The sequence below is a fragment of the Lampetra planeri genome, chromosome 2, assembly GCF_965212315.1.
Source record: "Lampetra planeri chromosome 2, kcLamPlan1.2.h2, whole genome shotgun sequence".
NCBI lineage: Eukaryota > Metazoa > Chordata > Hyperoartia > Petromyzontiformes > Petromyzontidae > Lampetra > Lampetra planeri.
In genome coordinates, this window is record NC_136108.1 from 2,609,841 (window position 1) to 2,637,226 (window position 27,386).

General features: G+C 47.5%; 1 protein-coding gene across 1 annotated transcript in view; it reads right to left on the reverse strand.

Annotated features, from left to right (window-relative positions):
- Window positions 1-525: 525 nt before the first annotated feature.
- Window positions 526-27,386, reverse strand: part of LOC144724728 (corticotropin-releasing factor receptor 2-like) — a 31,598-nt gene continuing 4,737 nt past the window's right edge. The window contains exons 3-10 of the mRNA XM_078604076.1: window positions 26,158-26,261; window positions 25,157-25,277; window positions 18,849-19,002; window positions 17,767-17,827; window positions 17,099-17,171; window positions 15,973-16,058; window positions 3,878-4,013; window positions 526-2,684 (exon numbers count right to left, since the gene is read on the reverse strand). Coding sequence (XP_078460202.1) covers window positions 2,502-2,684; window positions 3,878-4,013; window positions 15,973-16,058; window positions 17,099-17,171; window positions 17,767-17,827; window positions 18,849-19,002; window positions 25,157-25,277; window positions 26,158-26,261 — 918 coding nt within the window. The 3' untranslated portion in view covers window positions 526-2,501. The remainder of the gene's footprint in view (window positions 2,685-3,877; window positions 4,014-15,972; window positions 16,059-17,098; window positions 17,172-17,766; window positions 17,828-18,848; window positions 19,003-25,156; window positions 25,278-26,157; window positions 26,262-27,386) is intronic.

Below are 27,386 nucleotides of genomic sequence, written 5' to 3' on the forward strand. Positions count from 1 at the left end.
CCTACTTGCTTATCAATAGTGTAACTCCTAACACGAACTTGTTCTTAACTGGTGCAAATTATCTCGTTTCAGATTTAACATCTTACTGCAGCAAATCGTAGTTTCTTTGCTCGGTAACCACAATGTGTTCAAATGGAGCAACATTGCCAGGGTGTGTAATTCAATGTTGTTACCAAGCCAAAAAAACTGGCTTACACCGTAACGAGATGGCAAACTTTACCCCCCTCCCCCCTCTCTCTCTCTCTCCCTCCCCCGAACCCGGTGTGGAGGATTGTATCATTCATATCATTCGGTGACATTTATATTGAACGCCAAAGAAACAAAACCGCGTGCTCAGACTGCCAATGGCGTGGGTGTAGGTGGCGAGTGGGCGTGCGTGAGAATCAGCGTGGACGTGACACCTCTCAGCCGCTCGTTGGGGAAGGTGAGAATATTTGCACGAATGTTTGAGATATAAAATAAACATTTATTGTTATTATTCCCGCATTGGCTTTGACTGTCACGCGCATTGCTCAAACTACATTTCTGTCATGTAAACGAACCTTTATTCGTAAAAAGATAACATTGAACTGGGCACATCACGATACAGAGCCAATGACACTGAGACAACGTTACTCCTTGCGCCTATTTAATACACTCTAAACAAATTACAATAATATACTGCGGCATATCAACTACAGGTTTTGCTTTTCTAGTCATAAACGACCTCGTTAAAGCCCCCCCCCGCTCCCGACATGTTTTGCCTTACATTGGCATGCGTGTCTATGCGTTGGACAGTTTACGATTGGTGGGTGAAAGTCAACGTGATAAGATGGTCACTCGAATGCGGGTTTATATATTTGTTTTACTTACCACTGAAGCGGTGCCTGAATGCACAACGTTCACCTTCACCATACCGTGGATGAGCCGCTTTAAACTGCTGTACTCACTGGGTGGTAGCCAACGCCAACAATATCAAAGCTCCCGTGTATTTAAAAAAAAAATTCATATCATAATAATGTTACATGTACAGGACATTACAGCACTATACAATGAACAGGACTGTACATCTCTTGTATAGCCACCTAACAATATAAATCATCTTAAGCTCGAGCTGAATAATAAATAAGCTGTTACAGTTACAATAATTACACAAATTATGGCAATACTATCTGGAACTTGACACGCCGTTTTCGTACGCTACGTCAATACGTGCGCTGTCGTGGAAAGAAAAGCAACGTGGGCTGACTCACGACGTGTGCGTGTGTCTTTTTTTCCTCTTCCCATGGAATTATTTAATTATAGATAAGTTACAAATAACAACCAAGGAAATCAAAACAATATTACGTTAAAAAAAATTGAATAACCGAAAACATGTCAACGCCTTCGTGACGAGTCCTCTTGCCCTCTCGTCTCAGCTCTCTTTGTTGTTGTTGTTGCTGTTTTTCGTTTGTTTTCCACGTGAAAAAGAAAATCAAGCGGCTGAAACACGGCCAGCTACTCAAAGAGTCAACTTTGTTTGAACACCTCCTCTTCTTCCGCCTCCTCCTCCTTTCACCCTCGCGGATTCCTAGGGCCTCCTGCTCCGAACGCCGCGTGGCGCTTGTGTCCGTGCGACTTTCTCTTCTCTCTCTTTTCAAGTAAACCAACGGGTCTCGACAATCCGCGCCCGCCAATTCCCCCCGGCGTCTTGAGTGGGCCGTACATCCCGCGGGGAAACAATTCTCCCCATCGCCGGCGCTCCTCCAGCCAGCCCCCATCCTCAATCCTCCACCAAATGCGGCGAGGCGGCAGGCACCACAGCGGTAGTGTGTGCGTCTGGCGTGCGTGCCTACCGAGTGCGCGCGGTGGGTGTCAACTTTGCGCGTGATGAGCGTGAGCCCCGTAAGACGACGCACATTTGTGCAACTGTTTTGTGATCGGTTGTGTTCTAGTGGTTGGCGCGTTGCGGCGTCACGAACCCAGTGACCTGAGTTGGATTCTTGCTCACGGCAAACATCGGTGATTGCGATTATCTGAACCGATCCTGGCCTCCCCTGATTCGACTCAACCTCAGATGAGTACCTGGTGCGGTGTATAAACATCACCACTAGGGAGACAAAGGCGGTCGGGCACGGTGCTGGCCACTCACCCCCTTGTGTGCTGTGCCGCCCTTCATAGATGCTCACTAACAGCACTTGCCCTAACAGTCTATTATTGGCTATATGCCAATAATAGACTGTTCCTCGCTAACTAGCCACTGACCAGGTATTCAAAACGACCATATAGGGCATTCCATGTCTTTGTATTGTTCCGTACCGATATCAGGGGTGGGTGTGTTGTTATATGTTTCGATGGTACACTGATGCTTGTCCGCCCGGGCGTTCACAAGGCTATCCGCGCATGTCCATCCGGCTGCTCAAGTGGCTAATGTACAATTATTACATTTTGGTGGCGGTAAAAAAAAATACAATATGAAGTGTTTTGGCAGAGGTGGGGAGATGAATGGGAAGGGGCCAGGGCATATATTGGCTGCGTTTCTCTCACACGGAGGTGGTGCGCTTGAAACTGTGGAAGCTGATGCGGGTGGGCGACGTGGGGATGGACATTGCCCTCGTCACCCGCGCCCTGATCGCGTGGTTGTCCAGCCAGCGGTGCCACCGCTTGCGGATTGCAGAGCGCACCTCGCCGTTCAAGAAGCAGTAGAACACCGACACGAAGAAGCCCTGGCGACAAACAACAACCTGCGCATGAGACGGACGTCGATTCACAGCGCGGCGGCCGCTCAACTTTACCGAAATAACCAAAGAGTATGGATTCCTGCAGTCACGACAGCTTCAAATCAAGATTTCACTTGGATGCTCCCGATCTTGTCACATCTGGGAAGCTGAGAGGGGTTGAGCCTGGCTAATAAGTGGACGGGAAGACTGCCTAGGAATATTGCGTGTTGTAGGTCTGGGCTACGATGTGGACAAGAGATGGCAGTGCATCTGTATATTCCTGAGTGTATCTGTGTGGAGTTCTGAGTGTTATCCTTGTTGTGTGTGCGGGTTTTCTATTCGGTAGGCCAGCTTCTCTCCCGCATAGGTTGATGGACTAAAATGTTATTCCGCTTTTTAAAAAAATTAGTGGCGAAGCAGAACCTTTGTTGTTAATAATGCAACAGCGTCTTTAATGTTCACTTCATAAGAGAGCCCACTTTGGAAATTCCCTGCAGAAATCACGGTCTGGCTGTCTCAACTATGCCACCCACTTTATGCAAATCGACTCGGTGTGAGACCGCCGATGACTGGGCAATGTAGACAGCCGAGCCAATTTGAGCCACTGAACCTTTGCACAGTGGCTGCGGTGGGAGCGATCGGTATTTTCAGCAGACCACCCAGCTAACCCAATGTATAAATAATACAGGCAGCCACGCACAGATATATATATATATATTTTTACTATTGTTGTTGCTTCTCGCAACAACAACAAAAAGCTGACTTCTCACCGCAGTGGCAGAAGAGTACTGAAATCGAGCATTTTGCAATCTTCCTTTCATGTTCTGTGACCTGGTCAAAATGATGACCACTGGATTTGATCAAGCCGCTCTCTCTAGAATGTATAAGTGTGGACCCGTGTAATGTGGAGTCTTAGAGAAATACCAACGTTCACTCATATGCTCTTCTTACTCCCAGTTTGTGCACAGGACTTCCCACAAAATGGCATATTTTATCGACCCTGAAGAGATAATTGCCCTAATCAACCCGTGACCAGAATTTTTATTCAACCCCCCCCCCCCGCCAATCTTGCGTCGGTTACTCGACACCAACAGAACCACCGAGCAGACTGCAATTGCCTGCTTCTTGACGAGGCTGCGATGAAACGAACAGACTAAAGTGGCACGGGCGCCGCGGGGCACGCGGCAACGCACACCGACCTGGAAGGACATGAGGAAGGAGTTGACGTAGAGGAAGATGACCTGCGAGATCTCGTCCTCGCCTGGGTTCACGAAGAACAGCATGTAGGTGATGCCGAGCAGCGGCAGCAGCACCAGCGTGGCCTTCACGGCCTTCCTGCAGCGTAGCAGGGCGGAGGGTCAGAGGTTAGCCCCTTAGCGCCGGCGGACGAGGGAAAGGCTGCCCGAGTACCAGCCTCAACGCGCACCCCCACCCCCCGCCACCCTCCAAACGGCTCTTACAGCCAAGTGACAAAAAAAGCGTCGGTACAAAAGTGAGCATAATTAAGAGGTGAGTGCCACAGCCTTTTCTTGTATACACAGGGGGTGAGGGCTCGGGCAGAACACGCGGTAGACAACGAGCAGATCGTATCGTTACTCGCTCTGCTCAGCGGCGAAGGTTTTGTTTAACGTCCACTGTGGTGGTGTGGCTCGCCCTCAGTTCTCGTATGACCCTCCCATTATCTCAGAGGTCACGCTGCAGGCTTGTCAGAGGTTAGAGGGAAGAGGACGCCGAGGAATACAAATCGATGCTTGTAGACCCCGGACTGCGAGGTGACGGGAAGATGACATGAGAGCTGTGTGCTGAATCTCTCTGTGCGTAGCTTCGAGTGTCACCCCGCTTCGCTTGATGTGGGGTTTTCGTCAGGCACACCTCCACCCCCCCCCCCGCCCACCCCCGCGCGCGAAACATTGCCGTTCATGGAATTGGCTCAACAGCAAAAGAACGCGGTGCCCTCTTCACAGAAAAAAGTCGTGAGGCTCAGCAAGTCTTCCTTACGATGGGCATTGTTACCATCGTTATTGGAGAGTGGGTGGCCACAGAGGTTGCAGAGGGCGGAGTGAGGGACAAATGCGAGACGCAGCTGCAGAGTTGCGGAAATCACCGCCGGGTTGGAAGAGGACGTGCGGATGCAGGAGGTGGGGGGGGGACAGAGCAAGAGAGTTGGCCATAGAGGCAGGGAAGAATGATAAATTGCGAGTTAATGGGAATGCGTTTTCCGTGGCGTTCAGGTGAGGTATGGAGGTGGCAGGTCGTTTGTACGCGCGTACGGAACGTGGCAAAAAATGGGGGGGGGGGGGAGTGGGGACGAGGACAAAGAGAGATGGAGAGGGTGCGCGCGTATAATCCACTATCGATTCCTCCACACGGCGTCCAATTCTATCAGAGAAAATATGCCGCCTTTTATCGGAGAATGTGTTCATATATACAACCATTACGTATACATCCTGTGCGTAATGGCGTGACATCGCGATGGTACGGACCATAGTTGGCAACAAGATAATGCATCGAGGTGGTGGCGGCCTGGCTATTTTTAAAAGAATAGAGAAAGAGAGAAACATCTCTGGGGCCTTTGGGCCAGCGCCAGCAGACACGGCATTATCTTCTCAGCCCAGTCAAATGCAAAGACAAAGATCCCCCGTATAACGTTAAGAGAATGTTGGGGCAAGTGCTGTTAGCGAGCATCTATGGAGGGCGACAAGGCACACGAGGGGTGGGTGGCCAGCACAACGACTGACCGCCTTTGTCTCCCCAGTGGCGATGTTTACACACCGCACCGGGTACTCATTTCAACCTCGGGGAGGCTCAGGACCGGTACAGCATTGGCCGTGAGCGAGAATCGAACTCGGGTCGCCGGGTTCGTAGCACAGCGTGCTAACTACGACGCCACCGCTCCCCAGACACATAGATACACGCACAAAGACAAATATCTCCCGTATAGCCCCAGCAGACTGTTGGGGCAAGTGCTATTTGCGAGCACACATGACGGGCTGGTGTGGGCACCACCACGCCCAGCCACTTTCCCGATGGTTACACATTGCACCAAGTGCTATTTTAGGCTGAGTTAATCTTGGTGAGGCCCAGGACAGATTCAAATTACACTGGCCGCTGATGTTTTCTATGATAGAGAATGGAGGGTGGGACGAGTGGGAGGTTTTCAGGGGTCGTATAATTATATGCGAACCACTCTGTCACTATTAAACATCTAAATCCACCCCTCACCAACACAAAGACAAATATCCCCCATATAGCCTCAACAGACTTTTAGGGAAAGTGCGACACGCACACACATATGGGCATTTTCAGTTGATGTAGGTCGGTGTGGAAATCACACGGTTGTTTTTAACGCAATAACAAAATAGCAATTATATATCTGCAGCAGACTAACCTTCAAATAAAATATACATTTATATCTGAATTGACGTGATATTGTTTAATTTGACTGCGAAATGCAGTTGTACATTTTAAATACACATGTATAACGTGCATTCCTTACTCTGGTGATAAATGCAACATATACAATACTGATGGCGGCGCGTACACATGCAGCGGCTCCTCTCTCTCCCATTAGATCGGTGTTTTTATGTTTTTTGTGTTATCCATCTACGTGCATTTGTTCGTCATCATCACGTCGATTAAACGTAAGGCGCACATACTCTCGCGAATTTCTGATCGCCATCGGCAGAACCACACTCATGGATATAAACCCGGCAGACGCGGAAGAGCTACGCGACTGCGGTCTGCTCCAGAGGCCTGCTCTACCACCGACCCCCACTACTGCAACCAGCCTACAGTGGAAGCGCCACAGGCGGTGTATGAGGAAGCAGAAGAGGGGAAAGCGCGGAGGTATCGAGGCTAGGCGAGCGGCTAGCCCTCACCGGCCGGCTATCCCTACCATCACACTGGCCAACGTACGCTCGCTGGAAAACAAACTGGACTATATCCGCCTTCTTCGTACAACTTCCAGGACTGAGTGAGTGCTGTGTCCTTGTGTTTGTGGAAACATGGCTTAACGATAACGTCCCGGACCATGCCATTCAGCTAGCCGGGCTAACATGTTACCGGGCGGACAGAGCGCTCGTCGATGGGGGGAAGACTCGCGGCGGGGGACTCTGTGTTTACATCACCGATGCCTGGTGCCGCGACGCTGTTGTGGTCTGCCAACACTGCTCATCATTGGTGGAGTTTATGGTAATTAAATGCCGGCCATTCTACCTGCCGAGGGAATTTAGTGCCATATTGCTGGTGGCACTATACATCCTCCCTGGCTCCGAAAACAACAGGAACGAGGCACTGTATGAACTCCATCAGCACATCGGTGACCAGCAGACAGCCCACCCAGATGCCTTCCTCATTCTGGCTGGGGATTTCAACCATGCCAACCCCAAGAGCGTGTTTCCACAACTCCAGGGACACATCAACTTTCCCACACGAGGAAACAATATCCTGGACAATGTCTACACTACACACAAAGGTGCCTACACAGCTCGTCCCCTCCCCCACCTTGGGGCCTCAGATCACACCACTGTTCTGCTAACGTCAGCATACAGGCCGCTGGTTAAAGTCACTAAACCAGTTATAAAGCGGATCTGCGTGTGGCCTGAGGGGTCTTCAGAGGCACTCCAGGACTGCTTCTCCACCACCGACTGGAACATGTTCAGAAAGGCAGCCACCTACAACAACACCGTAGACCTCCAGGAGAACACGGAGACCGTCACTTCCTACATGAGGAAGTGCATGGAGGATGTCACGGTCACCAGAACCATCTCCATTCGGGCCAACCAGAAGCCATGGCTGACAGGGGAAGTCCATAGGCTCCTGAGGGCTCGGAACGCCGCCTTCAAAGCTGGCGAGGAGATGGGCCTGAAGACAGCCAGGGCCAACCTGTCGCGAGGCATCAGATTGGCCAAGAGGCAGTACTCCAGGAGGATCGCCGACCGCTTCAATGACAGCAGAGACACCCGGAACCTGTGGCGAGGGATGCAGACCATCACGGACTATAAACCCTCTCCGCAGACCTGTGACAGCTCCACCTCTCTGCTGAACCAGCTGAAGGATTTCTTCGCTCGCTTTGAGGCAGACAACAGCACCCCAGCACAGAAGACTCCACCGCCTCCCGGCGACCAGGTGCTGACGCTATCCCCAGATAGCGTGAGGGGATCCCTCAGAAGGACGAACCCAGGGAAAGCCCAGGGCCCTGACAACATTCCGGGTCGTGTCCTCAGAGACTGTGCGGAGGAGCTCACAGATGTCTTCACCGACATCTTTAACACCTCGCTGAGACAGGCTGTTGTACCTACGTGCCTCAAAGCTACCACCATCATCCCGGTCCCGAAGAAGTCATCACCCTCCTGCAACAATGACTACCGCCCGGTCGCACTCACTCCCAATCCTTATGAAGTGCTTCGAGCGGCTAGTCCTACAACACATCAAGTCTGTCCTTCCCCCCGCCCTGGACCCTTTCCAGTTTGCGTATCGGTCTAACCGCTCGACCGATGACGCCATCTCCGCTACCCTCCACTCAGCTCTCACCCATCTGGAGACTAAAGACTCCTACGTCAGAATGCTGTTCATCGACTTTAGCTCAGCATTCAACACAATCATCCCCCAGCAGCTCATCCACAAACTAGACCACCTGGGGCTCAACACCTCCCTGTGCAACTGGCTGTTGGACTTCCTGACAGGGAGACCACAGGCAGTTCGAGTTGGCAGCAACACCTCCGGCACCATCACACTGAACACAGGGGTCCCCCAAGGATGTGTGCTGAGCCCCCTCCTCTTCACTTTGCTGACCCACGGCTGCACACCATCATTCAGCTCCAACCTCTTCATTAAGTTTGCGGATGACACAACTGTGGTGGGTGCCATCAAAAACGGGGATGAGACAAACTACAGGAGTGAGGTGAGCAGGCTGGCCACGTGGTGCAAGGACAACAATCTCCACTTGAATGTTGAGAAGACGAAGGAGATTGTTGTGGACTTCAGGAGAGTGCACACCCAGCATACTCCGCTAACCATCAACGGTGCTGCAGTGGAGAGGGTGAGATGCACCAAGTTCCTGGGTGTGCACATCTCTGAAGACCTGTCGTGGAGTCACAACACTGCATCACTGGCCAAAAAAGCCCAACAGCGCCTGTGCTTTCTCCGCAAACTGAGAAGAGCAGGAGCCCCGCCCCCCATCATGCACACCTTCTACAGAGGCACCGTTGAGAGCATCTTGACGAGCTGCATCACCGTGTGGTACGGCACCTGCACCGTGTCCTGCCGCAAGACTCTGCAGCGCATAGTGAGAGCAGCTGAGAGGATCATTGGTGTCTCTCTCCCCCCTCTTCTGGACATTTATAACACCCGCATCACCAGCAAAGCAATCAAGATTGCAGGTGATCCCACCCACCCATCTCACAGCCTCTTCAGCCTGCTGCCGTCAGGGAGGAGATTGCGGAGTCTTCGGGCCAAGACCAGCAGGCTCAAAGACAGTTTCTTTCACCAGGCTGTCAGGAGACTCAACTCCCTCCCTGCTCTACCATCACTCCCCCCCTCTGCCCACCCTCCCCCCTTTGCCCCCTGACCCCGACCCCCACACACACATTCACTCGTACATCCTGATCTCTGGACTGCACATTGAACTACATCACACTACCACACCGGTTTAAATATCTTATTTCTTTAATTATTTTATTTAAATAATATTTTACATTTTATAATTCTTGACTGTTGTTTATTTTAAGTCTATTACATTTTTGATTATTTATCTTGTGTTGATCGCCGATTGTTTATTGTTTATTTATGTCTGTTAATTGTGATTCATTTTTTAATTGCTTGGTTGCACCGTGGGACCAAGAGAGAGGACTGTAATTTTATCTGTGTTGTATGTCATGCATGTAACACACTTGACAATAAAGTGACTTTTGACTTTTTTTTTTACTTTGATATATTCTGCTTCCACAAAACTAGGATAACAACAATGAAACAAATTAAAAGATTAAAATATACCACGGAGCTTACAGGGTTCCGTGTGTACTTATGCGGGAGGTACTGACCCTGATAGCGCTGGGCACAAATCATTCCTCCAGTCGAGATAAAGATTCGGATTCTTTGGTGCTGCCCTCTGTTCTGAGCCCACATCTCAATCGATTCCTCCTCCCGATTCCCTCGAGGTGTCCAGCTCAACTCTAGCGTCCGCGAACAATTCCCGTTGCTCATCTCCGTATTAAATATGCGGGGAGATTAATGAAATGACACAGATGGAATACGAACACCGGGTTGCTTTGTCACGAAAATACGCCCGGGGATTTGAGAGCGAGCGAGCGAGCCGTGCATTTTTGGCACAACAAGCCGCTGTCAGACCAGTCACCATCTGTACGCAGAGAAGTTCGTTTTCATTTCTAGGTCTGCCCCGTGGCAGGGAATCTTTGCCGAGACTGCAGAGGAGGTGAAAGTATAAAAAGCGTGGTTATCTGCGAGTTTGGTGATCCCAGATGAGATTTGAAAAAATCAGAGAGGGAAAAAACAAATGTTGGCGAGTAAAAAATTGTGTGACAAGGTTTGCGCTAACCCGTATCTTTGCTAGCACTGCACCCAGCTAAACCTTGGGGAGGGGTGACTCATTTCGGGATACAAAATGTGTTGCGTATAAGTAATGCTTTCATTATATAAATATGTAATGTATCTAAATAGATAAATATAAATCATCGGTCCGTCCCGTGTTACCGACTCGTGGGGAAGCTCAACGCCTCTGCTCACCGGGATCCTGTGACATCAGTGCGAGCTCTTTACGAATTCATCCGGAAAATATGTCGGCAAAGAGAAAATATATATATTTCCTATTTCACATTCTTGCCATTCATAAAATATGGTGTATGGCATAAAACGGCCGTCTAAAAAAAATCTTAAGGTGGTGGTTGCGGGGGGGGGCAGCTGCACCTTTACCCCCCCCCCCCACACACTCCCACCAAAGACAAAGATCCCCCGTATAGCCTTAACAGACTGTTGGGGAAAGTGCTGTTAGCAAGTAGCACCTGTGAAGGCTGGCACAGTAGACGAAGGGGTGGGTTGGCCAGCACCACGCCTGACCGCCTTTGTCTCCCCAATAGCAATGTTTACACCGCCCTACCAGGTACTCATTTGAGGCTGAGTCAACCTAGGGGAGGAGGCCCAGGACCGGGGAAAATAATCGTCACCGGTGTTGGCCATGAGCGGGAACTAAACTCGGGTCGCCGGGTTTGTGGCACGACGCGCTGACCTCCCCCCCCCCGCTCTGTGGTATAGATCTCGGGCTTCTGCGAGATGAGGCCTTTTCCTCCGCCGTGTTTGCACAACAACGTTTGAAACACATGGACGGCCACCGTCGGACGTCTATATTTTCGTAACGCGCCATTATAATTTTTCCTTCTATGCCTCGTTAAAATTGAAAGCAAAGTGCACTTTAATTTCTAAGTGCTTATATAAAAAAAAACAGTTCCTTTAAACAAAAGATATATATATACGGCATGAACGTTTTAGAAACGTTGTGCTAATTATAGGGAGATTAGTCTGAATGAGCAGGCACAGCTGCTGCGTTTGGCGGCGCGGCGGCGTTTCTGTCAGAATGGAATCTTGGCCTCCGAGCGGAATTCTGGGAATTGGAAAATCTGAGATATTTAAAGATACCGATCGTTAAAGATGCATTTTTATTGCGAAGCACCTTGGACAGCATCTCTGGTGCCTCCTCGTTTGCCAGACTCCCTGGGAAGAGGGGTTGTCCAAAAGTAATCCGTGATTAACAGGAGAAACACAGACTAATTACAAGACCTTTGGCGGTTCTGAACTGCCATCACACCCGTCGACATGGTGAATTGTCATAGCTCTGGGTGACAATGCCCTCCAATAATCTAATAGTTTTTTTTTTACATTGCACTGCTAATGTTAAAAAGCCAATAAGTGGCTCCAGAGGTCACACAAACTCATTCCATGCAATGTACTCACATTGTCTATAATCCATTCTCACAAGCGCGATTCGCAGCACACTTCGCAAGCGGTATGAATACTTTTTCAGTGATACAACGTCCCTTTCCTACTGCTGCTCCGTGTTCAGCCATCTCCAACGCTCTTCCGAGATTAGGAAGCTACTACAACTTTGTCACTTTTAAATGTAGATTAAAAACTACATTTCTTAGAACAGCTTTTTATGCTTAATTTGTTCTCCTTCCCCCCCACCTCCAATTAGCACGGTTGGCTACGTACGATGCGAAAGAGGTTCAACATACATACACCATACATACATGCTCACTGCACAACAAGGCCACGCTATTCTTGCGCGCGCACGGAACTGCTTGCTTTGGGCCACGGCGAAGGTAGAAATACCGACTCCACGATCATCTTCATGCAACCCAGACTGATCCCCATATAATATTGAGGGCGTAATCGTTCTCGCTCTGTCACAATGTAATGGGTCATCATCACAAGCGAGGGCTGCAGAGGAATTCAATAACTTTTCGTCCTTTCCATTGCGGCGAAGTACTCGCGCTTAACGGGGCTACATCCACACGTGGTTTTTGTGTGTGTGTGCGCGTCATTTTAAACCTATCAAGGGGCTGGAGGGGCCACAGTGAGCCCATGACACAAGCGACAATGTGCAACTCAAGAACGTGTATGAAGCTTAGGAGTCGATACTAATCGATGATTCAATGCATCGTTACACTCCAGTAAAGGCCCGGGGCATTGGACTCAGCAGCAGCAGCAGCAGAGCAAACAGCAGCGGGGTACAGAATAGAGGAATGCAGCAGAGCAGCTGGTGGGCCGTGCGCATCACAGAATGGGGATAGCTAAAGCAACACACAATAAAACAAATGTTCTAATCAGGAATGCGAGTCCAATGTCATCATTTGAGTTTATGACCGATCATAAGCTGACTACTTTGCCACACGCAGTATGTAGTTTCTTGCAAAGAAAAAAAAGCTGGACAGCTTTCAAGCATTCACGATGTAAAACGCATCACTGAAGTCAGAAAAAAACATCAGCTCCCAGCAGGGAAACAAGCTTCCGCATGCAAACGATGTGATGCCTCATTTGATAATGGGGAAGAACTTCCAAGGGGTTAAGTAACAATAATTGACTCCCCTGCCCAAAAGAATCACTGCGATGACAGCGCCGTCTTGGAGCCCGCCTTCGCACAGCCCACGGAACCATTCAGGGGCCTCCCATGGCCATAACGGATCCTGTGGCTTCTCCGCCTACAGATTAGGGTCATCCCTGTGTGCACTGGGTCATGAATAAAATCATGACTGGGCCGTATATTTCTATCACAATCTCAATATAATGTTGAATGCGACCGAGGTTTAAAATGGTATTCGGGTAAAAGAGCTTTAATTTTGATACCACCTTCAAAGCTATGTCCACTCGTGTGACAGACAACACGTAAGTAATCGTCCAATGTTAAGCCACCTCAACTTTCAACGTCGTTGGAGCTACGTGGTACGGGGAATGTTGTGTGGCCACTTGTGTTTCATTGCTTTAAGATCGCTTGGGTGGGTGCGTATGAGATGCGCATCGCTCTTCGGCTTATACTTGAACAAGACCATCTGTTTATTTTGAGTAATACAGGAAAGTAAGGGATATTCAAACTAATGTAGGATTATTTGGCAAAAACATTTCAGTCGGAGTTTTTTTTTTGCATGTGTTAACACACTTTCAAATTGTTGTATTTGTATGAAAGTGGTCGTTAACATTGCATAGGAATCACATCGCTTCACAAATGGACCAGAGCCATTAGCGTTGAAGATGCTGGATTTGAATTCCTTACAAATAACTACTTAATTTGTTATTGTAAAAGTGGCAATCGAAGTAGTTAAAAATGTATTTTCTCATTTTAACAACTTTTTTTTTTAGAAAAGTTCTACTAACTTGGTATGAAGGAAACATTTTTTTTTTACAGAATGGCCGCCAGGAGACGATCGTACTTAACGAGTTTGGGAATAGCTCTGCCATAATATGTCCACCGATTTAATTGCCTACAACATATTTGGCTGACTGTTTCAAAGTGTCGCAAACGACTGTAGAACTCTGACATCAGAAGCAGCCGAGCGTGACGAATCCTACTTTCACCCTCCCGGCCACTGCCTCCTCCTCCTTCCCTTCCTGAGCTTCCTCCCCGATTCCCCGTAGAACGGCTACACTATATCACCATCTGTTAAGGCAATTCATTCGGCAGAATGTTTAAAAGCTTGCGAATGCTCCTCTGGGAGCATCAGATAGGTCGACTCAGCCTCAAATTAGTACCTGGTGCTCATTTGGTGCAGCATGTAAACATCGCCACTGGGGAGACAAAGGCGGTTGGGGCGTGGTGCTGGCTACCCCCCCCCCCCCCCCCGCAGCCTGGCCTCATTCGGCAACTCGCTCGGCAGTTTCCGTGAGATGATGGCCGATTGCCTGCAGAGTTCTGACATTGCGTCTCCACCACCCTCCTCCCCGTTGTGTTTTGTGTCGCGCTGTTCGTTCCCTCGTTCGTTGGTCGGCACGGTGCCCGATATTTCGTTCTGCGTGCTGGATCCTCCTTCAGCACGCGGAGAAAAACGTCGGACATCGCGCCGACCGACCCACGGCGCAACCTGAAAGCGCATCGGAGGGCGACACAGCACGATGGTAGAAACCTGCTCAGCAGCATGATGGCTCAGACTCTTCTTCATTGCTCCCTTATCTTCCCTTCACCTCTCTTCCCTTCACCTCTCTTCCCTTCACCTCTCTGTCTCTGTCACTTATTGTTGAATACATTTCTGGCAGAGACGTGTTGCTACCAATGACGTATGAACAATGATTCTAAAATCAAAAAGCCCCACACAAACAGCAGCATCCAAAGGCTGCACCCAGTGACAACAATCGAATCTGAAAATTATCAGAGGACATAATTATAGCGCCGGCCAGAAAACCAACACACAGAAACATGTAACAACAACAAAAAATCACACAGCCATTTACACATTATGCTAAAACCACCCGCAGTTCCTGAAGAAGTGGATTGTGGTCCTGTGAAATCCCAAGCAATGAAAGTGCAAAATACGCTGGAACAGAGATGTAAGGTGTCTAAACTTGGTAATATTTTACCAGTTGGGACCTTTTGAAATGACGCCATTGATATGAGAGACAGGTCTTAAAATAAAAAAAATGTCCATTGCTCTATATCACCATGAATATAATGTGTCAAATACGGACACATTTCAAGAGGCTGTACAAGGCAGCCCATAGAAACATAAACATTACATGCAGATTTTATATATATATTTTTTCATAAAAGCAAAACCACCCGTTGGGCAGATGGAGCAGCAGCAGCAGTAGCAGCACGCGACGCTACACAGAACCGTCTCAAGTACCGCCACCCCCACGCACAACTGCCGCTCGACCCGTGGTGTGCATTCAATGCCATGCAGGCACAGCCAAAGGATTGAGGAAATGAATAATTATTTGGATTAAAAGGTGAAACGATGGAAATACAAGACAAACATGTTCCTGGGAAAGTACTGTAAAACGAGTCAAACGCAGAGGAGAGAAGGATGATCTTAACTTTGGACTTAAAGAGGGAAAATTACTCAATGGTGCGGATAACTAAGGAGAGAGAATTTCAACCAACAGTAGCAGCAGAAGAGAAGGAGCAACCCCCCGTAGTTTCGAGGTTGATTTTGGGTTTGACCAAGTGGCTAAGGCTGTTAAGACTAAAGTGAAGGAATGGGAGTGGAGGGTGCGATGAGAGGGGAAGAGGCAGGCTGGAGCAAGTCCATATTAGGACCATAAAGCCGGCGAGGGCGCTCTTGTTGCTGATCTTAGATCAAACTGGGGACAAGTGAAAGGATTTGAAAATTGAGAATTGGGGAGATGTGCCGAGTCGTGAGACAGAAAGTTTATCAGGGGAGATGACATCACTTCTGATGTGAGACCTCGTCCGTTGTATTTTTGTAATTTATTATTTGGTTCTTTCGGTTAAGTCACGTCTAAAGATAAAATAATAAATAAAATTAAATAATAGAATACGACGTTTCGATTGCAACACAACGTCGTATTCTATTATTTAATTTAATTTATTATTTTATCTTTAGACGTGACTTAACCGAAAGAACCAAATAATAATTCCTGCAGTCACGAAAGTTCTAAAATTAAAATTTTTGTAATTTGAAAGCTTCTGCTGACTAATGGAGCTATTTGGTCAGAATGTTCCATTGTTTTTTTTATTAAAACTTGTTGTTGTTGTTATGGATCGAGAGTAAGGAAAACTAAACAACGATCGCAAGTGGAAAGGACTTCGTGTTATAAGCGGGAAGTACATCACCTGTACTGGATGGTCTCCGAGGTTGTCGATGCTCGTAGTTTGGTCATCAAAATCGTCACGATGTTGAAGAGAAAAATGAAATTGATCTGTTCAGGGAAACAACAGAATGTTAAACGGTGTCAGAAGCTGGCTAAAGCAGTTGGTTCTTGCATGTGCAACGGAACTCAGGCGATTTATTCTGCAGCAATGGAATTATAGCTTGGGACATGAAACCCGATAGTCGCAAAATATGACACGAGGATAAACGTTCTCATCACATTGGGTTGGTCCAATGCATAAGTGCCACTTAACTACCACATCCCAATGGTCGACATTGTTCTTGCAATTCCGTTCTGGCGAAGTGGCCCCAATATATTCAGTCCTATCTGTAGGCGTGCTGACCTGCCGTGAGCAGGCGTTATTAAATCAGAAGTGAGATAGAGGCAGGTGACGAAAGTGCTTTTCGTCAAGGGCGGCCCTCAGCCATGTTCGCGGATGATGATAGCCATGTGACAATCGACCTCTCCCGTGATTCCGTGCATTCTCCAGAATCGAGCTCACGATTAGAATCAAGAATTGCGTCTTATTTTGTTTGTTGAGTTTGTACCACACCTCATTGATATTGTTTTTCATCGGTCTAAAGTTACATTTAATGAGTGGATTATAACATCGCCCAGTAAGCGCCTCCTTTTTTTGATCCATTGTCGAATTAAGGCCTTTCCACACCGTGTTGTCCGTGCGAGTTATTTGACCGCACCTCGCCAAATTGGTCAGTGCGGCATGGTGCAGTTGAACGAGGGAGGCATAAACCGGCTCAGATGTCACTCGCCAATGACGCTCGCCGATGATAATCTCACTGGCGTCGTTGGGTTGAGAGCAAGGGGCACTCACACCACTGCCGACTCACCACTCACGCATTTGGCTTCGAGTGTTGCCACTTTATTGCACACGTCACGCGTCGCAGCAATGGTTTGGTTCGAAAGCCACCGAATGGCTTCAGGCATTACAGAATTATTTGCGGGTGCAGCTCCTCGTATGCGGCCAAGTAATGGGCCACTATTATGTGGCCCGCTCTACTCCGCACGCATCAAGTGGCGATGCCATGGTGGGCGCTGGCCGTCAAGTGGCTCGCGAGTGCTTCCCTCACCAGCAGCACGAGAATAATGGGCCCTTGGTAGATGTAGTCGATGTACTTCCCGGGCGTTTTCCCAAACCAGCACCTCGAGAAAGAGACGGAACAAATTAAACCATTAAGGGAGAACTGCCAAATTATTTGTCGTGCCTCTCTCGTCATTAAATTGCCACCATTATTGTCATCAAGGCGAAATGGCACTCCAATAAAATGTAATTCTTGAAAGATGTGTCATAGGTCAGGTCTCTCAGAAAATCCGATGTATTTAACTCAATCCATCTGGTAATGGAGTTGCTGACAGTTTCAAAAGGGCTTAATTAAGCAAATGAAGTTGTAATATTCACGCAATCTAACCCAAAACAAACTCTATTATGGTCGCGAAAGCCAATGTGTTAAACTGTAATATCATCATAATCATCGTTAATTATTGCTTGCAACGCTTGTATCAGAGCAAGGTTTCAGAGTGCTTAAGTGATGAATGGAGCGGCTTGAAAAGATTGGCGGAGCGGTGCAGGAGGATGATGCTTTGTGTCATTAAACAGAGCGCGTTCAATGCGACGCACGCATCACAGCCGCGTGGACAAGGAGGCTTTGGCGAGACAGAGGAGCGCCGTGCATCAATCGCTGGCGCGAGCGACGGCCGCGACCCTTCCAATGCCGCACCGCACAGATGAGCAACTTACTTTTCATCTTCGAAATGCAGCTTCACCATGGCCCAGATTATGATTATCGGCGCGGGTATCACTGAAAAATGATCATTAGTGGGGGCACAAAACACACAGACGGTCCATTAGTCAAGCAATGTTTTTTTTTTTACCCCCCGCGCAAAAATACAAATTGAAGAAAGAAAAAGTAATGGCGTTTCGGATTCGTAACATATTACACACTTAATAGCCTGGGAAAAGGAGGCAAGGGGAAAACGATTTTACGAGCTAAACATTAATGAGTTTTCACAGTGACACATTTCGTTTTATGAGTTGCAATTATGTAAACGTGAGGGCTTGAGATAGATCGGTTGTGCTGGATGGAATGTTCGGTCGAGTCCTGGGGCAATGAATGCAGTTCTGCCAAACCGAGAGCAAATTGGTGCTGCGTTGCGCCTACCTTTGTTTAACACCATCAACATCTCATTAAAAGTGACACGTTTCTCCAATGATACGTGCGTACTGAGCATCTTATAATTTCTACTGCCAGAGATTCTCTCGTCAATATACTCAGCACCTCCAATGAGCGCGGTTGGCTCTGTACGGAGCAAAATAAGTTCAACACACATACTGCTCAGCTTTGTTGTGTTATCTGACGAGATAGGGCATATTCAGGGTGATTTGGGCGAATGTATCGCGGGCATCCTGTACGCGAAAGTTATGAGTAGCAGCGTGTGCTTTGGCAGCTATTCTGAGGATGGCCCACATGTGCTTCACTCATAAACGACCATCACGCGAACCCCGGTCATTCTCGCAGCGGCTTCTGGCTCAGCCATCGAACAAAGACAATCACCGCATCGCGCGTATTCAGATGCGCTTCTGCGGCCGTCTGGAACGCTCTTCTTTTCGATACTCGGAAAGCCACTGGAGCTTTACGCTTTTAAATGTAAATTAAAAACTCATTTATTTAGAACTGTTTTTTTTTGTGTATAGTTTCTTGTCCTTTCCCCGCACCTCCTGATTAGCACGGTTGGCTACGTACGGTGCGAAAGAAGTTCAACATCCATATGTACATACTCCACGTGTCGCGTGCGGGTATGCCAATCAACCGTCACACCCACCCCAGCCGATGCATATGAAGATCCACTTGCGCAGCTTGTCGGTGGAGTAGGTCATGACTATGGCTGTATGGAGGTAGCAGCCCTCGACAAACATCCAGAAGAAGTTGGTCACCTGGAAGTAGTTGAAGATGGTGATGATGACGCAGCACCAGGGCTGTGTACGCGCACACACACACACACAAGCAGGTCATATGTAGGCCTATACATTCATGTCAGACATTCTATTAATGAAGGACTTCTTTGAAAATAAAAATTATAATGTATTGTCTTTTTTCAAATGTTATTCCAACTGTGCTTGTGGAGTAATGCCACAAGGTGAAGTACCCATTGGAATGCTTGCGGAAAAGTGTAACCCATTGTGCTGGAGAAGTGCCCACGTAAATAGATTTCAGAGAACTTCTTTTGAGGCGTCTCCAAATGACCTCTGTGATCCACACACCCTGCTTCAGCCAGAGATGTGTTTTTAGTGAGGGAGCCAGGCCAATGTTTTGGAATTATCAGAGCTGGAATTTAGGCACATTGCGTGAAGAGTTACATGCATGTCGTGGGGTTGTTTTTGTTGCGTATTCGCTGGCGGGTGGGCCGAAACCATCAACTCGCTACACTCGAGAACACACTTTCGTCGCGAGCGGCAGAAATGCAGATTTGAACCCAGGATTTTGCTCGGGCCAGCTTAGAGCTTTGACCCCTGAAGCACCGGATCACCCCTGATTACAATTTACTACGACTGTAAATGTGGCCTGTAAAATACAGCTCAAATATAAATTGGGATGATTACCAAAGCGATGACACTCGGTTTCTATGCTACTATGCTTTATACATATGCCACTGTTTTTTTTCATGTAATAGTTTTTTTCAGTATGTATAATATTCAATACGTTTTAGTGTTCAGTTATTTGAGCGTGGGAAAAGCACCACATAAATAAAACGCATTCTTATTATAATGTGTTAACTCAGTGTGTAAGTAAAAAGAAATGCAGTTGGTAAATGACTGCATCGCATTACTACGTATCAATGATGCCACCTGTGGCATATTGATGCTCATCACATACCATCGTGATCAGGCATCTGGTAAATTATACGGCAGGAGCGTATAAAATGTGATTACAAAAACACACTGATATGGCACGCCGCGCGTTAATACAACACCTCACACTGCTGAAGTTACCCAGCTCCTTCCTTCCGTCCGTCATCCTAACGCGCCAATACATTTCCATCCGTATCTCTGGAGCCGTTTCGACACATGAGCGATTTCACAAATGCAACCCCAACGCTCATTTTGCGCTCTAGCGGCGTTGATGACCGGCGGAGCACCGAAACCCTCGCAGCGGCGCTTCCCGCCCCGCTGTGCTGGCTACGACGCAGGGACCTGTGGGAGGTGCTCATATTGAAGCGGCGTTTAAACTAAAACTATTATTTTTTATTTCACCAAGTAAGGCCCACTGAGGTATATAGCTCTTGCTCTGAAGCTATCGTGACTGCAAGGATTCATACGCTGCATCAGCAGTAGGCCACGCTTTCCCACCTGACGACGGACGCTTGTGTTGCGCCCGAAACGTCGTGATTCAATTTAGTTGTTTTCATTTATTTTATCTTTTTTACCTACGTGACTTTACCGAAAAAAACAAAGAGTATATAGCTCTTTTACTGAGAAGCGACCTGGCACCTCCGATTAACACCACGGTCGTCTAGGTACAGTGCGCAAGAAGTTACACATATGTAGTGACGTGGACTGGCACTGGTTGCTGGCACAGAGGGAGATCGGCAAGTGACGTAGCCCTGTCTGCCAACAGAGGTCTCGAGCCGGGGGAGAGGGACGCGAGGGGGATAAGGGGGGGGTGTGGTCAAGCCCGGGAACCTTCTAGTGGGTTCAAGAAAGGGGGGCGTGGCCGAAGGCGGAGCCACGCGAGGTGGATAAAAGGGGGACCGCTAGCGAAAGTTCAGGGCTGTTGTTGGAGGAGAACCGTCAAGCTGTTGGAGTCTTCGTCACCGCCTTCACCTTCTCGCGCAGCCTGTTAGCTGTGCTGACCTTAATGGAGTTAACCCTTGTGCCTGTGAAGGCTGTAATAAATAGAGTGCCTCCTACAATTAGTGTCTCCGAGTGATTCACTACACGTGCATGCAAATGATAACTCAACGAAGTGGCTCATCACGTGGATATTTATAGCAGCTAAATACTCAAAATGCACGTTGTTTATAAATGTGGTGGGAAAAACCGGAGGTCACGGAGAAAAATCCAGGCGACCAGGTCGGTATCGAACCCACGACCGTCTTGTATACCAGACGAGGTAGTTAACATCTCGCCACCGTGCGTTTGTGAAATATTTCACCGTTCAGAGCAGCCAAAGAGGGGAGGGAGGGGCGGAGTGAACACTTTTGCAGTACCGTATTGTCTTTTGAATGCCCAATTAAACACACAAGCCCCCGCTTAAAACTCAAGTCAAGTTTAATTTAAATTTTCCTAAAGCACGTGGTGCCTTTCTGGCACAAATTTGCCACCCGAAGCACTAGCTTTTGCTATTTAAGTAGGTTCCAATTAGCACGTGGGTTTTATAACATGTATTATCCACAATACACAACGCAAGTAGCCGTCCGCAGGTGAAGAACAGGTCCTGTTCTTCACCTGAGGACGGCTGCTTGCGTTGTGACCGAAACGTCGTGAGCATTGTATGTTATTATGTTCTGTTTTAATTATTTTATTATTTGCCTTCTACGTGACTTCACCGAAAGAACTAAGAAGATGAATCTCTGCAGTCATGAAAGCTTTAAATCGAAATTTAACATGTATTATGTAGGCGCGCTCAGATTTCTCTCCACAGAGATTTGTTAGACTCGTCATGCCTTGGGGGTCGTGACTTTATTCAATCATCAATTATTTTTATTTCTTAACTCGCATCATCTCATTTTTATTTCCCCTTGTTCATTTAGGTGTCATATGTGCAATTTGTTTCACCACTGCATACAGAGCACATCAGCATAATTTGCATGTCATAAAAAAGCCTCAAATAACTGTCGCTTACGGGCAACCTTCGATGGTTGTATAATGAGCCTAAGGATTGATTTGAAGGCAGCAGTCAATGCGTGCATAACCCAAGGGGAGAAAGTGACAACACGTGATAAATAGAGACAAAGTATGGCGAGCGATCGAAAACAGACGGCCACTGCATCGCACTCTTTCAGATGCGCTTCTGCGGCCGTCTGGAACGCTCTTCCTTCCGATATTAGGAAACCACTGGAGCTAGACACGTTTAAATCTTCTAGGTTGAAAAATGTATTTCTGTAAAACTGATTTTTATATTTAGTTTGATGTCTCCCTCTCCCACATCTCTGATTAGCACGGTTAGCTACATACAGTGCGAAAGAAGTTCAACGTACACATCTGTACTGTATACAGGGTGTTCCCATCTAACAGGTTTCATGACAATTTTACCTGGGCCTTTGGAGAAAGACAATGACAACATTGATAGCGTGTACACTATTCACCATTCAGTAGAGTTTACTTCACAGTATGATGTAGAAAACAAAACCCCAAATACGATCATCATTGGACTTTTGGCAGCACGTCATGCAAGGGGTTACTGACTTAACATGATCGCTCGATGGAGGTAGGAGTCAGACAAAGAGAAACGCATTCCTGCAATTTCGCTCATCATAAACGGGGGACCATTCTGGGCATGGTTCGTGATAACGACGACGTTGTGTACCATGAAGATATTCTTAGGTTTTTTCGGTAAAGTAACGTAGGTAAAAAAATTTAAATTAATAAAAGTAAAATAAAAATAAAAATCACGACGTTTCTTGGGATTTTTCTGACTTGATACAGCTATCGTGCTGTGACTGTTCCACCTGAAGACGGAAGCTTGTGTTGCCTCCGAAACGTCGTGATTTTTATTTTTTATTTTACTTTTATTAATTTTTATTTTTTACCTACGTGACTTTACCGAAAAAACCTAAGAATATGAATCCTTGCAGTCACGAAAGCTTCAAATCTAGTACCATAAAGATAGCCCCACAATCAAGCTTCATATTCCGAAGTCGAGGACCTCTATTTATTCACGAACATTTTAAAACGTAAACAAGGCATTGCTGCTTCTTCAACAAAGTAATACCAAAAAAAAGGTACGTTAAAGGGTGCTGTATACATTGAGAGAATGTTGTTGTCGAAAAAAGTCCGATGCACAACAGGTATTTTTTTTTGTGTTAAAGAGATCTTGATCCGGCATGATATCACGGACAAAAAGCATTGCTGTAAAATTCCCTGCTCGCACAAAAAAATATATCAAAAAAAGATGTTTTAACTCTACTGGCGGAAACTGCATGCTTTCAGCTGTGAACTGAAACCACTTCCATTACAGCTGATTGTTGTTGTTGTTTTCCTGCAAACGCCGTGAAAATAACATGTAAATTTTTTGTAACAAAAGCAATACTATATCGACGTGAATATGGACGGCTCATGTAACAGTGCACAATAAGCAGCATCCTGTTGTCCTGGGCTTAATTGAGGCTTCAAGGGATTCTCGCCCGCATGGCTATAATACCTGTAATCTAACCAAACTCCGTGTCATGGAGGGCATTGATCGAGCCCTCAATCCATGGAACGATTCATCAAGCGGCAAAAATTCACCTCTACGCATTCCCGCAGGCATGCAGCCACGTGACCTAACATTTAGAATACCTGAACGCCAGTCGGGTGCTTTGTCATCAATATCTCGGCAAAGTACAGACGCACCACCCGTGTGTTCAGATGCTTTACGAGCAAAATAAATGTTTTATTTCTCTGACCAGACTGCTTTGGAAGCCAGGGTCGGGGATAAATGTGGTTCATGACTGGGTGAATGTCAGGATTTTACTGCTAAGCTGAGTTGGCTGCCTCGAGACACATGCAAGTTGAACGTAAATGCCACGCACGCTTGCCCAGCCACGATCTCCGCGAGTCACTGTAATTTACATCGCTTTGTCTTCTGCGCGCGTTCGTACCCCTGCGTGCATTGCCGCACAACCTCCTGTGGAAACTAAAGCGGCCCTAAACGATAGTAACTCCAATTCGATACCCGTTGGCTACAGACCCCTTACTTCCACGGACCGGTAAGCGTGAAATTAAACGACCTGTAACTCGGGTACCTGAGCTTCCTGAATCTAGTTATATCTCGGGGGAATGCCAACACACGTGGCTATGTGTGTGTGTGCATCTGTGCTCGCTAAAAGCATTTGGCCCAACAGTCTGTTACGGCTATACGGAGGATCTTTGTCTTCGTCTGTGTCCGCCTGTTGTGAGAGTGGGGCCGCAGCTGTTTGTGCACTGCACTGGGATTTCAGTGACCTGGCTTTGATTCGTAGTCAAGCTTAAAACCTTTAGCAATCATATTCTGAATCTGGCCTCATCCTCCGCGAAGTCAGCTCAGCCTTAGAACGAAATACAAACTGTAATAGGTCAATATCAATGCTAGGGAGATAAAGGTGGTCGGGAATGCGTGGTACTGGTCACACAAGGCTCAAGCTTGCCATTGTGAGCTAAATCACGACTTAATATCTGCATTTGTTGAAGGAAAATCTTTAGCTTTATTTGTATGTGCATTAGAGAAGGCAAAAAAAATCTAAGGAAAATGGGCAGGCCACATCATGAGAAAAACTGGTTCACGCTTAGAATCAAGCGGCTGCCCAGGTAAATACTGCAAGTGCATTAATCGTAAGAAATACGCGTCGAGGTTAAAGATCCCCTGACAAAGAGTATGCCATCTGTGTGCCAGCAACAGCGTCTACATTTTCCAGATTCAAGAACAGCCAGCAAATTGCTCAATCGGGATTACAGAGAGCAATCATTGCCCCACACTGGCCGACGCATTCCCATTTCCAAGCCATTGCCGTGTCACAGTGTGCGCACAAGGACAACTGCCACTGGTGATCCCCTTTCAACTGTTTGATGCGATGTGATGTGAGGCACTCCGAGCCATCCCAGCATATAGGGCAGCGCTATGTCAAAAACAACTCGTGATCAATATTTTTAACTACGGAGGAGAGACCCAGAGAAGGCAAAAGAAGCAGAGGGAAACAGCGGAAGAGATGGCAGCAGCGAAACGAAATCCAAGAATGCACAGGCGACTACCGGACAGGAACAACAAATAATAGGAATGTAATAAAATGGGGGAGGCATTAACCAACAGTGGGACGTTACACGCGGCCAACAACAACAACAACAGCAGCACTCGAGAACAGCGCGTGGACACACGCGGAGTTGCGCGCACGGACGCACGCGCGCCCCACGTGTGCACGCATCGGGCGGAACGTGCGTGACGGAGCAGTGTCCTCACCTCGTTGCGCTCCTGCGTGCTCAGGTCGATGAGCTGCAGCAGGAACCAGGTGGCGTTGCGCAGGATGAACGTGGTCATGAGGTTCCAGTGGATCGCGTTTCGGAGGCAACGGATGCTCCTGCTGCACGCGCCAACATGCGCACGGGCCCACAGCATTAACTTCCGATGCCGACAGCGGCGACCGCTGGCGCGCTCTCTCTCTCTCACCTCGCGTGCGGCAAACCGATCCGCACGGCCGCTCGTGCGGGCGGTGGCATCGCGCGACAAGCTGCTTGCGCCAACGTCGTTAGGGTTTGTGATGCGCAAGTGTGAATGCTCGGATTTGGTTTTCGCCCGATTTTCATCTCCAGCGAGGCTCTCTAGAACTCCCTCGAATGGAGGACCTTCCGCTAGCAGTGGCGTGAACAACCAATGGCAAGGCTGCACCATGTACCTTTCGCCTCTTATTTTTCGGTTTTTCAAATGTTGACATTGGCTTCGTGTCAAGAGATGAAGAAATGTGTTTTGTATTTGTAAGTCTTGCAGGTAGCAATGCACCACCTTGTGTCAAGACCTGGCCCAGGTGATGTTACCAACGAGTTAATGTACTTCTGAAGTCCTTTCACTTAGTTTATCTATCCATAGTGGGTACACACCTTTTATATGCTCTGAATAAAATACTTTTTGCAGGCCAAACTAACTTTTTAAATTCTCAGCTATGACATTTTGCCAAATTAATGATGGGGTTTTTTTTTCGTGCAGTTATTGGTGACCGGGCTAACAACATAACTCACTGCACCTGAGAACCCACTTTAATTATAGGTAGCAGAAACCAGGATTCAGATGCCGAATTTTCATCAGAACTGTTCCATTAATGATACCAGGAAGAGGTAGGATTTCACCCACCTGACTTGCAATCTGCCACCTCACTGCCAATTCTAGCTGCAAAGCTACTGCTGGCACCGCCTTGTCTTGCGTGATTTGTATGTGATGGCTGATGGAGAACTTTGGTGTCGCCTTACCGGAGGCACCAGAAGATGGTGAAGGCCGTCATGAGTGCAAGAAGGGAGACACAGTGGCCCAAGTAGTTCACAACAAGCGCCACCTTGTAGTGTTGGCTGTTCTTCTGCACACATGGCCAACAGCAACAGGGGGGAGAGTCAGTAGGGCCTTTTGATAAAAAAACGTATCGTCTTTTTTTCTCAACTTCATGCCGATTTTTATATCGGCATTCAAGCCAAGAGATGAAGAATCCGTACAGAACTCTCCCAGAGCGGCGGATCACTCTGCCTTAGAGAACGGCCTATGGAGGGAGATATCACAACGCTGCTTATTAAATGTTTCAAGTCATCTCTTGTCATTACTAGGGACAGCACAATCCAATCTACCATGCAACATGGAGAGAATAAAAAAAATGTCACGTGACAGGCAAATAATATTGTTGATCTCAGATCTAAACATGAGCCAAATTAAGGGCGAACCCAAAATTATTCTGTTGGGTTCCTTTTCTGTACTTGTGATACGTGCAGCACTGGACCTGTGACCCACGATTGTGGAAGACAAAGTCACAGAGTGATCCACGCTCAGACCAACAAAATACTCCATATATTCATCAATCACCATGTGGCCCTTCTGCACAGCATATACCACTGCAAATGCAGTATCACCTAATAACATGCTCGGATTAGTGTACCTTGATGCTCACATCAACAAAGACGGGCACTGCATTGTGCGCCTTCCGATGCACTTCTACAGCTGTCTGCAATGTTCATTCTTCTGATATTAGGAAGCCACTGGAGCTATGCACTTTTAAACCTCGACTGAAACCTCATTTCTTTAACACAGTTTTTTTTGTGTGTTTAGTTTGTTGTCCTTCTGCAGCACCTCCGATTAGCGCAGTTGGCTACTAAATAGGTTCGACATACAAACATGTCCATTGGCACTCCTGGGCAAAGCATGGGAATTACACATTCCTCTGGTGGAATTAAGGACGAGCACTTTTTACTTTCCGCAAAGTTTTTCTTGTGTTATTAATCCCAGAAGGATGATGGGCCGAGTCATCCACCGCGCTTATGTCCTGCCGATTATGAGATCGGCACTTTTCCACTGCACAGCTGCATTTTAAATAATTATCGTCAATAATTTTACTCCCCTCCAACCATAAGGGTGTGATTGTGACTGCATCTGTGGCACAGCGAAGCATAATACCCACAGGGTTAAAGTGCGCCTCCTAATAGAACACGCCAAGGCT